The sequence below is a fragment of the Cyprinodon tularosa genome, unplaced genomic scaffold (genome assembly GCF_016077235.1).
Source record: "Cyprinodon tularosa strain WSP-4 unplaced genomic scaffold, ASM1607723v1 ctg10, whole genome shotgun sequence".
In the NCBI taxonomy this organism is placed as follows: Eukaryota; Metazoa; Chordata; class Actinopteri; order Cyprinodontiformes; family Cyprinodontidae; genus Cyprinodon; species Cyprinodon tularosa.
The window spans coordinates 2,323,990-2,338,742 of NW_024037782.1; the positions used below are offsets into that span (position 1 = coordinate 2,323,990).

At 37.0% G+C, this 14,753-nt stretch overlaps 2 protein-coding genes across 2 annotated transcripts; both read right to left on the minus strand.

Annotated features, from left to right (window-relative positions):
- Positions 1–334: 334 nt before the first annotated feature.
- aurka (aurora kinase A) lies at positions 335–5,197 on the minus strand. The gene is made up of 9 exons (XM_038300773.1): positions 4,850–5,197; positions 4,517–4,582; positions 3,209–3,554; positions 3,099–3,135; positions 2,816–3,007; positions 2,496–2,634; positions 1,651–1,799; positions 1,354–1,528; positions 335–1,144 (listed from the first exon to the last, which is right to left on the minus strand). The coding sequence occupies exons 2-9, from the start codon at positions 4,577–4,579 to the stop codon at positions 962–964; spliced, it is 1,284 nt and encodes a 427-aa protein (XP_038156701.1). The 5' UTR covers positions 4,580–4,582; positions 4,850–5,197; the 3' UTR covers positions 335–961.
- A 4,511-nt stretch (positions 5,198–9,708) lies between these two features.
- prelid3b (PRELI domain containing 3) lies at positions 9,709–14,390 on the minus strand. The gene is made up of 6 exons (XM_038300877.1): positions 14,232–14,390; positions 12,965–13,133; positions 11,981–12,070; positions 11,491–11,561; positions 11,298–11,400; positions 9,709–10,683 (listed from the first exon to the last, which is right to left on the minus strand). The coding sequence occupies exons 1-6, from the start codon at positions 14,261–14,263 to the stop codon at positions 10,567–10,569; spliced, it is 582 nt and encodes a 193-aa protein (XP_038156805.1). The 5' UTR covers positions 14,264–14,390; the 3' UTR covers positions 9,709–10,566.
- Between the last annotated feature and the right edge of the window lie 363 nt (positions 14,391–14,753).

Below are 14,753 nucleotides of genomic sequence, written 5' to 3' on the forward strand. Positions count from 1 at the left end.
AAATAATCCTATTTTGATTAATCTGATTGCTAAACAAGCTTTATATATTTAGTTTCAATTTGAGAAGTAAAGACCATGTTCAAAATAACCTTTATCTGAAACCTCTACATGTTATGGAAAAGAACAACACCTTTTCCACTGCATCTGTTACTAAAATAAAAAAATATATATCTTTTGGAAAGCTGATGTCTTTACATGAGGCAGAATAACTTTAATTTTCTTCTATTAAAATAATTAATGCAATTATAGTATTTCTCACAAAATGTATAAATAATACATTTGACTAAGTAAATGCTGTAATTTTACTTTTAAGAAAAACAAGAACAACCGTATATATGATCTAAAATTTTTATTAAACTTTATAAAACAGAAAAAAATACAAGACATTAAATCCATGGACAGGCACTGTTATAGTGGTTGCTTGGCGCCCTCTGCTGGACAGTTGTAATTAAAACAGTAATTGAACTCAAATCATCTCAGTGAAAAATCCCATTTGAAAGTCCTGAAAACAAAAAGCAACAAACTCTCACTGTTCACATTGTTTTGACCTCCAAAGTGATTTATCATTTCCCATTTCATGTAAAGGCATTAGCTTTTTAATATTAGGCAAAAGCCTTATAAAAGATCCAATAATTTCAAATTTGAGACACTTTGTTACCCTTTATCTTCTAAAGTTATGATGGCATTATTATTCCAGTAAATATTTCAGTTTTAGTAATTATGGGATTCTTTATAGGCTTTTGTGTAATGCCTTTACATGAATGGGAAACAAACATTCATATATCACCCAGAGGTAAAAACATTGTGTTGAAGAGTGAGAAGTGCCACTGTTGTAGTCCGCTTTGTTCATTGGTTAATCGTCTACAGTAATGACGTAGTTGTCAATTGGCTGTGACTACAGAGCCATTGGAGTTCAGATGGTTCCTCGCACTGTGGACGTGGCAGGCTGCTGGGAGCGCAGTCACTGACCGGACTCTTCAATGTTAAAGGTGGTAGGCTTCTTTGTAGAGTTGTCAAGCACCCAGGTGTGAGTTAGGACTCCCTTAATAGGCAGTCTGTGCATGGGGTTATGCTTAAGCAGCTTAGCAACAAAGTCTTTAGCTCCAGCACTGATGCCGGCCTGTGGGGGGTAACTGTATTCCACCTACGTCCAAACAAAAAACAGGAATGTTAAGTCTTTATGTGCACCTGGGCTGTTTGTATGAAACTAAAATGTTTTCATTTTAAAAAGCCATTTAAAACATTGATCTGCTTTATTCTGCATACAAAAAAAGTGTAAAACATTCTCAGTGTGACGATCCACTGTGAAAAATGAAACAGTGAAACTAAACCATTTTTTGTCTGAATTCCTACCCTTGAAATCCTGCGGTAGGTTTCATCATGAGTTTTTGCCTCGAAAGGAGGTTTCCCAACAAGAAACTCGTAGCAGAGGACACCAAGACTCCAAAGATCCACCTTCTCATCATGAGTTTTGCCCTCGATCATCTCTGGAGGAAGGTAGTCAAGTGTTCCACACAGAGTGGACCTCCTGCAGGAGATGTAGCACAAAACATTGTGACTTCTTGTTTTTGTAAAGCAAAACATAAAAAAAAAAAAATCTGATTTAAAATAAATAGAGAGCAGGTTAATAACCATGGGATATGCATGTACCTGGAAGATGGGGTGTGTACAGACCACCCAAAATCAGCAATCTTCAGCTCCCCATTACCACCTAGTAACAGGTTCTCTGGTTTGATGTCTCTGTGGATCACATTCTTCGTATGACAGTAATGGAGAGCATCTGCTAGCTCCATGATGTACTAAGAAAGGAAAAGTAAAATAAAATAAACAAATTTTAAAAAAAGCAAACAAGATTTATATCCGCTTTAATTTGACCTAACGCAAACCTCATGCATTTAAGTTCAGTTTATTCAGTGGGGGAATAATGAACAGTCAGATAAACACAAATCAAATGAATGTTTTGCCAAATAAGAAAAAAATAATAATCGCAATCAGAGCCAGTGGTAATTTACACACGGTCATGCCGAGAGATGGCTGCTGCAGACAGGCTAAGGTAGCGCTGGCTGCAGTTCACCTCGGAGGTCTGCTGTTTTAGTGCAAAATAACAAAAATTAAAAAAAACTTCTGATGTTGAGAGGAGGGCGTCGATCAGTACATGGGCCATATAGTGACAGTTAAAAGTAAGGTTCTCGCCTTAAACTATCTTAAAAGCTACTTTTATACAACGGCAACACAAAGGAGAACTAAACTTAATACTTTGAGTGCTAATCTGGAAGCCGCTGCTGCCACACTGCATGCTGGGAGAGCTGTCCATTTTGAGACGCAAGTATGCTATGATGCATACTTGGTCAAGAGGGAGGGGCGAAAACTAAATCCGGGGACTTTGTCCATTCTCGTTCTTGTGAACTGAAACAGTACTAGGTCTGAGGCTGATGAAGTTACAGAGCAGAGTGGTTACAGAGGAAGTGGGATTTCAGTATAAGTGGAATTCTTACTGTTGCAGCTCTGTCCTCAGGAAAACTACCACAGCGCTGCAGCTCACTGTACAGCTCTCCTCTGGGTGCATACTCAAGGATGAGATAAACACGAGAAGCATCATGGAAATACCCATAGAGACGCAGGATATTAGGATGTCTGCAAGAAAAAAGAAAATTGGCCCTAAAACCCCTTGTTTTGTTGGTTCAATGGCTGGATGAAACTAACAGAAATCCAGATCTGTACTAATACAATCCCCAGACAGATGAATTGTAAATATCAAAATGTAATTTTCATTTTTATATAAACCCAGTCAAAGAACTCATTCAAATGGTCCTACCTTAGATGAGACTGGATTTCCACTTCTCTCCTGAGCTGGTGCTCCACACCTGCCTTCTCCAGCTGCTTCTTGAAGAGCACTTTCAGGGCCAAGATGAATTTGGTTTGGCGCTCTCTTGCCAGGTAGACGTTTCCAAACTTGCCCTTTCCCAAGGGACGGCCGATGTCAAAATTTTCAAGGCTCCATGGTTTCCTGTGTGAAGACGAGATTTAAATGTAGTTCGATTTCAACCTTGGAGATTGTGTAATGCATGAAGTCTATCTGTATTGTAAACTTTACATACTTTGATGATGAAGCCTCACTGTTCTTGGCAGGTTTGTCTAAAATAGCAATGATGTATTTTAATATTCATTGAAACTGATATGTTCTGGTTCAGTTAGGTAAAGCACTTACTCTGTTGCTTCTCCTGCTTCGCCAGGTCCGCTGGGGGGTTAGCCTGATCAGAGTTGCTACTGGGCGTGTGAGTCTTTGGCTGGTTTTGCTGGGAGACAGGTTTTGGCTGTGGTGCAGGAGTTACCTTCAAAACAGCTGGGTTTACATTCTGGTCACTAGGAGGAGTCTGCTTGCCAACTACTGAGACATGAGATACTGGCTTCTGCTGGCTAACGGGCCGCTGGGCACGCTGAGGACCATTTGAAACACCCAGAACACGCGGCTGCTGAGCCGGTGTGACCACAGCCTTCTGGATGATGTGCGACTGATGAGACACAGGAACCCGTTTCGGCCCATCAGTGTTTGACTGCAACCAAAAGAAAACAGTTTAATTCAAGTTACCTCTGTAAAGAAAGACTTTTCTGAAAAGTCCAGTTTTCCAGACTCAGAAGCTATTAAAATGTTTCTGTCTTTATAATGATTTAATACAAAGGGTTTCCCTAGCGGGCTGCTCAGTGGCGCAGTGGGTAGCACTGCTGCCTTGCAGCAAGAAGGTCACTGAACTGATTCGATTCCTTGCCCGGGGTCTTTCTGCATGGAGTTTGCATGTTCTCCCTGAGCATGCGTGGGTTCTCTCCTGGTACTCTGGCTTCCTCCCACAGTCCAAAAACATGACTGTTAGGTTAATTGCCTTCTCTAAATTCTCCTAAGGTGTGAGTGTGAATGGTTGTTTGCCCTATTTGTCTCTGTGTTGATTTGCGATGGACTGGCGACCTGTCCAGGGTGAACCCTGCCTCTCACCCGTAGACAGCTGGAGAACGGCACCAGTACCCCTTGCGACCCCACTTAGGATTAACAGTGTCAGAAAATGAATGGATGGATGGTTTCTCTAGCTGGATATCAATCGTTGGTATGCTTCATAATCATGCAGCAACACAAATTTTTGGTTTGAGGAAAAAAAAAAAAAAAAAAAAAAAAAAGGTGTATTTCAATGATTATTCTACCGTTTCCACTAGCAACTAAGGAAACCAGAACAGATAACTGAGCTGGTGAAAACCACAAGCTTGTTTGGGGCAGATTTAATATAAATGGCCCTTTTTTCTCCTTTTATCATTTACATGTCAAAAAAAAGGCTGACTTTTCAGACCCAGCTTTCGTTTCTGTACTTATTTCTACTTGGTAAATAATGGGAGTTTCATTCTTCTTGCTGCATGAATCTGTAAAAAATATTGTGCAGACTGATTAAACTATTAACGTGTGAAACAACCCACTTGAAGGCAGCTAAATTAAATAAATCTGTCATCTTGAAAGTCATGTACTTTGCGTTACCTTGATTTCTGGCTTTTGGGGTTTGATGCCTTTGCTCACTTTTCTCGTGGCTGAAGAGTCCATATCCTGTTAAGAAAAGGAGTCATTTATAAGCACCCAATTGAGACACCGATTAACTTATAAATGTGAACATAGAAATTGCTCAATAGTGATGAAATTGTAACCAAATTCAGACGCTTTAGTTTATAAGGTTTTTTTTTCTTTTAACAAAATACAGCAGCCATTTTTGTGCCTCCCTATCTCCGACTAGTTAGCTTAGCATCTAAGGCTTAAAAAACGACCCTTCATACTCGTCTGATAACTATTTCTTGCAAAAAAAAAATAAATACTTACCTAAATAAATTATTGCACAGTGTCCAACAGCAACCGAAACAGCCCAATAATTTGCAAGAAACTAAAGCAGCTCTGAAGCAGGTAATCCCACCCAGGCTACTTAGCAGCTACATCGACCAGCTAACTGTAGCCTCTCCGCGAGCTACATAAACAAGTAAGAACCTGAGGAATCCGCTGATATGAGACGTTTTCCTAACTAAATACAATCGCCGGTTTTGTAGTCCTTATGTTATAAACAATTGGAGAGATTGACACAGAAAAAGGCAAAGTACGCAAAGGAGGAAAATCAAGTGTGACTAAAGGCGAACGCTTCGTTTAAACGCAGGCTGTTTGATTTCAAACGTCCCTCTATTCAAAACCTTTAAACGAGACAGAGGCGTCTGATTGGCTCCGGGCCTGCTGTATGGTTGATTTCTATTGGCTGAGAAAGCGTGAACAAGGAGTGGAGCGTGACGTAAGGATTTTAAATAATTCCTCTAAACACTAGAGGGCGATGTAGTGAAACTTGATTAAACTCTCAGGAAAACCATTCATAAAAGCTCAAATTTCCTTTAGTCGATGATTAATAACAAACTCTTGCTAGTGTTTGAATATACAGACAAAATCAATTTAGACGATTTTTGTAGTTGAAAATAAATCCAACTGACTATTAAGTTTTCAATAAAAAAATAAATATATATTCCAACATATTTCAAATTAATTAATCGAAATTACTAATCAAAAGCCAACAGCACAAAAAAAAAAAACATGGCAGAGTTTACATTTTTAAAGGCAGCATAGTTCAAGTAGATTTTTTTTAGGTTTGGGACTTTGATTTAAATATTTTTGGGGGGTTTTCTACTTGATGGTAAATCAGCTAGAGAACCTGATTTGACTTAAGATGTAGTTTGTTTCGAATATAGGAATTTTGACATTACCAAATGAGAATAAAAGAAGCAGATTAATTTTATTTTTACTGGTTTGTAAATCATCCTCTTCGGGGGGGTTTTTAAGAGAGCATTGGGCTACAAACACCAATGGCACCAAGAGGGCATTTCAGGGTCTTGTTTAGGGAGCTTGAGATTTAGACTGAGTTTCACACCAGAGACCTTTGTGGTATCTTGAGAAAGCAAATGCTTGGCTAGACTAGAATGCCAATTTACCCACTTATGACATAATTATGTCCCTTACTTCTCGTAATTTATGAATAACTTGTAGTGTTTTAAACCAGAAATAAGCAAGAGCTTCTGTTCTTCAGAAAGTACAGCAGAATTTCATTTAAGCACATCTTATTATAGAATAGAATAGAATAGAATAGAATAGAATAGAATAGAATAGAATAGAATAGAATAGAATAGAATAGAAAATCCCTTTGTTGTCCAACAATGTTGGAATTCTGGTGTTTACAGCAACAAAAAGATTATAGAAAAAATTGTCTCACAAATGTGGACCTTAGAAAAATTTATGAGAATAACATAATAATGAATAGTTAAAAGATAAATCATAAAAAACTGGACTGTAAAGTGTTTTAACCGTATAAAACTGTGCCCCTGGAGAATAAATAACCAATATACAGCTATGGCAATTTTTACAGTAATGGATATTTAAAAATTGCAGCAACATCAGAGATGTACAAAATAACAGCAGCAGGTTATTTAACTGACTAACATAGAAACTGTGCAAAATCAACATGAATGTAAAAACTAATTGAGGTTGTTGGGAACAGCAGCAGTTTATATTTTAGTTTATATTTTTATTAGAAATTTATATTTTATTAGGAGCAGTTTATATTGTTAGAATATAAATATATATAAAAAAAAACTCAGCGTCTCTGTTAGCAGAACTCTAACCAATTTAGCTTTAACTTAAATATCTAAGTATTAAAAACTCCCTGAATAATCTTAAAGATTGCAAATCGCTTGTTTTTTTTAACCAACTTCAATTATTTTCCTTGATTTTCATACTATTTCTAATAGTTTTTATTTGTGAAATATAAACCGGCCTTTTTTTGTTTTCTCTTTTGCGTGTTTGTTTTTTATTTTTTTTTTTACAAAGACAGGGTTTAAACATGGAGACAGGGCCAAATTTATGATCTAAGGAGAAAATTAAGATATTTTTAGTGGTAGGTCAGTCAATCATCCCTAGCAGGAAGCTTAAACAATTAAATGTATAGACAAAAAAATAAATAAATAAGATAAAGGAATCATAGTGTTAAAAACTGAAAGGATAGCAAATTCTGAGGAATTTGAGGGCACTAGGTGGGGCTGATTGAAAGAAATCTAGACAATGATTGAAATAGTCGGCAACTAATTTAGTAAGGGGCTAATAGTAAACAGACATATAAAAAATTTGCATTTAGGATAAAAATATATTTGCTATTAAATGTGCTCTACATAAAACTACTCAAGTGGATTAGGTTTAGACATAGCTGGTTCAACTTCTGAAAAAAAAAATCCCATAAGTACTTTCACTACTATACTTTGCTGTCAAAATATTTTATTTTGAAACAAAATCCACAGATCAGCAAAATCATTTTTTGTTGCTGCTCTTCTTGTAAAATAATCCATCAGACTGAGGAAAAGTGTTCATTATGTTCTTATCCAATACATTGCAGAAGTAGACCGCATACCTTGCTTTTAATCAACCATCCTTTTTTTAGGGAATTTGTGCTGCATTTATCCTGTTTAGAGAAGAACTGGAAAGCTATACAATGCCTTGATTCAGAAAGTGATTGATAATAGCTAGACTTAGACAAACTTTATTTTCATTTTATATACACAGAGTGTATACAAAACAAATAGCTAGATCGTGCTGTTTAGCAGATATTTTCACTCAGTTGTACTGCAGATTATTTTTTTCTTAATTTGAAATTATCTTTAGTTTTCAGTTGATTTTTCTTATATGTTTTTCCCATAGTTTTACAGAAGGTTACAAAATTGTTCTAATGTAGCCTATAGCCCTAATTTTTATATATATAAAAAATTGAGGCTAATAAACAATCTAGATGACTTTACTGTAAACCTTCGTGAAAAAAAAAATGCCCCTTTTTTGCCATTCAAAGAAATCGCAAATATTACAGCAGAATAAACTCATATTTTTAATTATGATATTGAACTGTTCTGGCCTTAGATTGGGTTGCAGTTTCCGACTTCTACCACTAGGACGCAGTATACAGTCCTAAGAAGAAGATGGCATCATATTTCCAGGAAATCTATTTCTCCAAATTCTTACAAATTTACAAAGTTCTTACTTTACTGTGATACATTTTTAAACGACTTTACTTTATATAGAAGCAGTGATAAACTGTTACAACTGGAGAACATAGATTAGTAATAAATTGCAAAGTTTCCCATAAACTGGCATAATTCCATAAATGAAACGTTCAAGGAAAACGAACAAGTATCTTTTATATTTTTGTTTTTTTACTCATTTAGAATTAAAGTCAAATATTTGAAGATTTCCTAAATCAAAAAAAAAAAAAAAAAAAAAAAAAAAAAAATCACAAGGTACTGGTCAGTAATCTAGAATCATGAAATTATAATTTCCTTCAGTAGTTTCATTGGAATTTTTATTCATCACAAGCTGTGTGATATTTACTTTCTTGAATATAGATGTTTATGTCAGCTAATGAAAAAGACATTACGCCTCTGAGGAAATTGCTAAATCAGAATAAAATTAATAAAAATATTACAAAAGTAAAGGAAGACCATGCACTGTGTCCATCCAGTAAATGGCCAGGGCTTCTTTTGCATGAATTACTGCAGTTGTGCAGAGTGGCCTGGGGGTGATCCCTGGGTCTGCTGGGCTGCTAATGGTTAGGGCTTAGAGCTTGGAATCCTGAGGTTGTAAGTTTGAGCCCCACTCCCACAGACTGCCACTCTGGGTCTCTGAGCAAAAGACCCTAAACCCCCACTCTGCTCCCCAGGCGCCCCATGATGGCAGCCCACTGCTCCCTAAGGGGATGGGTCAAATGCAGAGGTAAATATCTCCAATGGGAGCTCAATAAAGTTCAATTAACAGACTTTTGCTTTGTATTACATCCTAGAATGAAGCCTTACTGTGCATTGTTGGGTCTGGTTGTATCTCCTCTCCCTCCTCCTAATATTCAATATATTAATTAAGGGGCAAAATAAGCAAGTACCATACCCTGTTGCAAAATACATCAAGTGGTATAACCCAGCTCCCTAAACCATTACTGATTATGCCAACTTCAGATTTATCTTTTTAGACTTTCCAGAAAAACCAATTTGCAATTTCCTCATTAGCCCACAAAAGATGCTGATCTCTATGTTTGACAAGGAATGCGAGAGCTGTAGCCAACATCTTTGTGGTAGAACCTAGATTTATCTTAATTCATCAATACTTTGGTTACCGCAATTCGTTGTGCAATTTCCCTTCCGCTCAACTTTCCTTTAAAAAAAATATTAGGTCATCGTCAGTATTTTCACCATTGACAATAGGCTACTTGCTGTCCTGCAAAGAATGTCAGTACCTGTTGAATTAGCAATAATCACACTGTAAGCCATAATGGTACTTTTCTCCATTTACTGTTATTTCTTTAACTTTTCAGTTTTGTATGAAATCCAGTTTTGTTTTCTAGCTATATACCATCATCAAAATAAACAGATAAAAATACTACACCCATTTACAATTATCTAAATGGTGATATTCTAATCCACCAAGATGCGCATGTACAAATGTGAAAATCATTATTTCATGTTTACAATGGCACTGTTTTGCACATTTTAAGCTACATCGGCCTGTTTAAGAATATCAACTTAAAGGGTTTACACCAAACTACATACTACATTTTAAGCCAACATTCTGGTTTAATGCATTAATTTTCCACTCATTTGGGCACAAAGTCAACAAGAACAAACTAAAGTTTAAAGAATGTATATTTTTAATAGTCAAAAACCCACAAATATTTAAAAACAAACACAAATAAATAAATTTAGTAACAGTTTAAAATATACATAAAAAGTTGTGAGAGAAGACCCTTTTAGATACACTTCACAATGTACTGGAAAGCGCCTTTCCACCAAGAGAAAAGCATAAATATGGCAAGTTTGATCCCTTCATTAAATTCTTAAATACAGTTTAGAATCAGGTCTGCACGTTTCCTAGTACAGAGTCCAAGTATTGCTGCGGTCCCATAGGGAACTATAGAGAAAGTTTCAAACTATGAAACTTTGACCTACTTGTTTGTTCCTACCTTCATTCACAAATAACATTTTAACGCTGGGTTAACTCGTAGTTTTCTGCCATCACAAATCATTAGTAGTTAAACCCTCCTCTGAATGTGAATAAAAACTCTTTACAATCCAGTTGAACCCTGCAGACTAAATGACATTCAGGCGTCTGCTGAAAAAATATCAAAGCACAGCTGGCAGAGGCGTTTGTGTGCGAGAGGCTGGACAAAAAGCAATGTCTGCTTTGGCACTTTTTTCTTGGTTTCTGGTTCAGTTACTGCCTGCTATGCCAGTGGAGTTTAAACCCTTCCCTGAGTGTGCCACACGCTCCTCCAGCTGATGCCCGTTGGTGGCGGTGCTGCCCTGGAAACGTTCAGCAATCCTTTATGCTGGAGTCCGCCGCTTTAAATACATCAGATGTAGACAGTAGAGTTTACAAGTGTACCCTAGAAACAATGCAGAAAACCCAGAGCACCAATACGGCACCGGAGCATCATAAAGGAAGGCTGGGAATCTTGATTTATAGTCTCTAAACTAATGAGGTAGTCATTTGTCTGTGACTGCAGCCGCCATTGGAGTTCGGATGGTTCCTCGCGCTGTGGCTGCCAGCTCCTCGATCTCTGCATTCAGCCGTCTGATCACCCACTCCATGGCTTCACGACCCTGGTCAAGGAAGAACAAACATCATTGTAATATTTAAAGAAAATTCACATTAGCAAGATATGTTTGTCTCTGTGTTGATAGCTGTTGCCCTTTTTTTTTTTTTTAAATGTACAAGAGTTGATACGCAAACAAAGAAAATATTCTGACTGTGCTCACATTCTTTAGATAACTAGGTACACAGTGAAACCTTACAGATTCCTTTTGGTTTAAGTCATTGTTGTTGGAAATGCAATGCACGCAAGACTTTTCACAACGGCTGCCTGTTATATTGCCACTGAGAAAAGAGACATTTCCATTTGTAATTATTGCATTTTATTCATTATGACCCGATTTGAACACAGGGTTTAAACAGCCAAAAGAATTGTATTTTAAGTTTTGTTTTCCATTTATGGTGAAATGTAGGCACTGTTGTAGAAAAAAAAAGAAAAAAAAATGTATGCCCTTTCAGTTTTTTTAATATCAGCCTAAAATATTTTATAGGAACTTGTAGCGATCTATGGAAATAATATGCCTAAATCCAATCCCACTAGAACACTTTGTAAAAAAAAAAAAAAAATAGGACTTCTCTATTCTGCCAAACAGAAGAGTAAACACAAATAAAAGCTGCGTTTTACCTTTCCAGCATTGGAGGAGATTGTGTTTGCCATGACACCTTCCAGGTAACTACTGAGACTGACCCCTTTCACTGAGATGATAGCTTCTTGAGTCAGTATTGTCCTAGAAAATAATGACAGATTTAATAAAAAGTGGCTAATCACAGATGACTGAAAAAGAAAATATTTAAAGTAACACTATTTGGACAAATACCTTTCTGGATCTTCAGGGTGTGGTTTGTAGGTTAACTTTTCATCCACAGACACCATGTTTGTGAAGGTGATCTGAAGAGAAAACATAATGGGTTATTTCCACATCTGCACCTGACAAAGAGCCCGTTAACAATCCTACTCAGCTTGTAAAACAAGCACATCTTCATTCTGAGAACCATTAACTAGCCTGAGCTCAAACGTGGAATTAAAAGGAGGTCACAGAAACTCTACCTAAACTTGGCGTGTCTGCATAGGGTTGTAATATTCCACACACAGCTTGTTTTGCCAGTATGACTTGTGCAAAGACCATCATTCATCTAGCTACAATATTCCTGTAACTGAAGGTTTTAAAGAGAAATGGGACAAAAAACAACAAATAAAGCAGGCATAAACTCCCAACATGATGTTCAATGGCTGTGGAAGACATGAAAATCCTAAACTCTAGTAAAAGTCTAGACATGCATTAAGAAAGGGGAGCTCCCACCACTCACATTTGAGGATTGAAGTTCAAACGTTCTCTCTTTGGGATCCACAACGGAGCTCTCCTGAATGTAGGTGCAGCTCCGTACGTTTCCAATGAGCTAAAAGAAAGAGGCAGACATTAACAACTAGCATAAAAATAGGACAGTATCACACAAACACTTATTCAGTTCTTATTTAGACGTAAATCTTCATCTTTGAAAGTTTCCTCTTCAGTAAAGCTTTTTTGTTTTTTGGAAGTTATAGTAAATACAGCTTTTGCACGGAAAAAAAAATCTCTCATTTGCTAAAGAGCGAAGGGATTTTAAATCAAAGCCAAATAGAACCTTTATAAAAACCCAAGATACAACATGAAATATCTTGTCTATTCATGCACAAAGCACGAGTGTTTTACTGACTAAATGGAGTGTTAATAAGTTGTCAGTGGCAGAGTCTAGGTGTCTTACTTAAATTGAAATAGTTAGAATGGACCAGTTTTAAAAATTCAAGCGGCATATAAAATGGTTGCTATAAAATGCTGACATAAGACAATGCGAGTCAGACAGAACTGCCCCATATCAGTTTTCTGCAACCTCATCACTCCAGAGTTCAGTAAGTCAGGGCTACCTTAGGGAAGGGTTCAAATTACAAGTTGTGCAACTGCAGAGGGCTTCGTCATTGCACCGCTTTCAAGTCACCTCTGCTTCTGACCGAGCTGACGGAAAGTTACATCACATGGTGTCAGGGATCACATCTGAGCAATGATGGATATGGGACCACTGTGTCCTGTACAACACGGGCTGTGGCACACAGCCATGAACCCGGAGCCCATGCCTGGTACTATAACTGGACAGAAATAGCCTTAACTGTTCAGGTCAGACTTGCAGCATGGAAAGTTAGTCATGTGAGGATGCATTTGGATTAATGTATTTAGTTTTAACACTAGATTTAATGTCGAACTTTTTTCTTTTTTTTACCGCAGTCAACACTTATGAGTTAAAAGTTTTGACACTCACAGATTTCACAATGGATGGCAGACCCCACTCTGTGCTGAGCAGCCTTGTACTTCGGAGGCGGCCCTGTTGGTCGACGTTTCGCTCCAGAACATCCACTCCAACTACGCTGGGATTCATAGGATTGGGATATTTCTGCATAGCAGCCTTCGTCACCATCTCCCAAGGATGGCTGTGGATAGTAATCATAAATACTATTACCAACTATAGTCATTTGCAAATAGACAGCTTAACAGAATGAGCCATACAATCAAAAGCTTAATGAAATATTATCAATAGATTTAAGTAAAATACATCCAAAATGGTTGGATTCAAAATGTCAAGACGGATTTTGGCATTTGAACTGGAGGGAACTAGGATTTAAATGAGCAACCTTTAGACTTAAAACGACCTTTAACAGCATTGAAACCATTTCCTTTTTATAGCACACTTATTCTCAAAGTTAAATAGTAAAACACTAAAGAAAAACTATGGATCATATTGAAGCATCAAAAGTACAGGGCCCCAACTTAAAAACTAAATTAGATTCATGGATTGGATCCAATTTAAGGGAATTATTACTATAATTTCATTTATTTTACTTTTAGTAATTCATGTATTCCAGACAAACTTTCCTAGAGGATGTTATGATTTTTAAAGACAAAGGCACTTAAAATAACAAATTAGTTTCTTCTTTAAGATTTAGGAAATACGAATTATAGGAATAAAGTATTAAGACAGATATGAATAAATCAAACCCTGTTTGAAAAAAAAAAAATTCATTTCGTCACGAAAAAATGTTTCAAATGAGAGCTTTGGGTAGAGCAGTGTTGATATGGTAGTGTTGAACGGTTTCCATGGCGACACGTGAACACGCCGGTGAGTGACGTAAGAAGCTACGGAAACACGTACGGAAGAATGTAGGCGAAAGGTTAAACACCGCAGCTCACCGGTCCGGGCGGCGAATTACATAAGGTTAAAAAAAAAGCAGAGATCAGTCAATGACAGCGGACTGTGGTCAATTCTTTTTTTTTTCCCTTAGCTGCTAAGTTTTATAGAATTTTTCAATTACTCCCCCATCCTTAAAAAAAAGAAAAAAATCAGTATCTACAAGAAGCAATATAACTGAATTCTTACAAAACAATCCTACTACGTAAGGGTTCTCGCCTTTATAGGCATATAATCACACAATTTAAATGAAAATCAAGGTTAATCAAACCTGTCCCCCGCTCTAGGAAGCTTGAAACAATCGTTTCAACGCTCTGTCTGTGTGGATAAAATCGGTGCTTACTTGAATATGTGTTCTGAGGTCCAGATCTTCATGATTTAATGAAGTGAGCAGCAAAGAGGTAGAAGCTCGACGTGAAGCAAAGCAGGAGTCTGAAGCGTGAATGAACCGCCGGCGGAAAGACGTTCACGCCGAGAAATGAGTGACACAGAAACCCCTCCTCTCTTCTCAGCGCGGTCACGTGACAAGATCAGGCACTTCCGCTTTTTTATTCTACGTCAGTGGACCCCGTGATGCAAAAGAAAACTCTTCAAAAATATGTATATAACACATAAAGTAGGCCTAAATCAAATTCTCATTGCCACGCATAGAATAATATTAATTATCGGAGGGTTAATGCGTTTTTTTTTAACGTTTTCTGTCTCCAGCTTCAGGCAGCAATCATTTTCACCTTGGATGTTACACAATTCAGCTCAATGATAATTGCAGAATATTATCAGCTGGTGCACATGTCAATTAAATGTTTATTGAAAAATGGAATGCATATCAAAATCAGTCTGTCCATCGAATATGATCTTTAAAAAC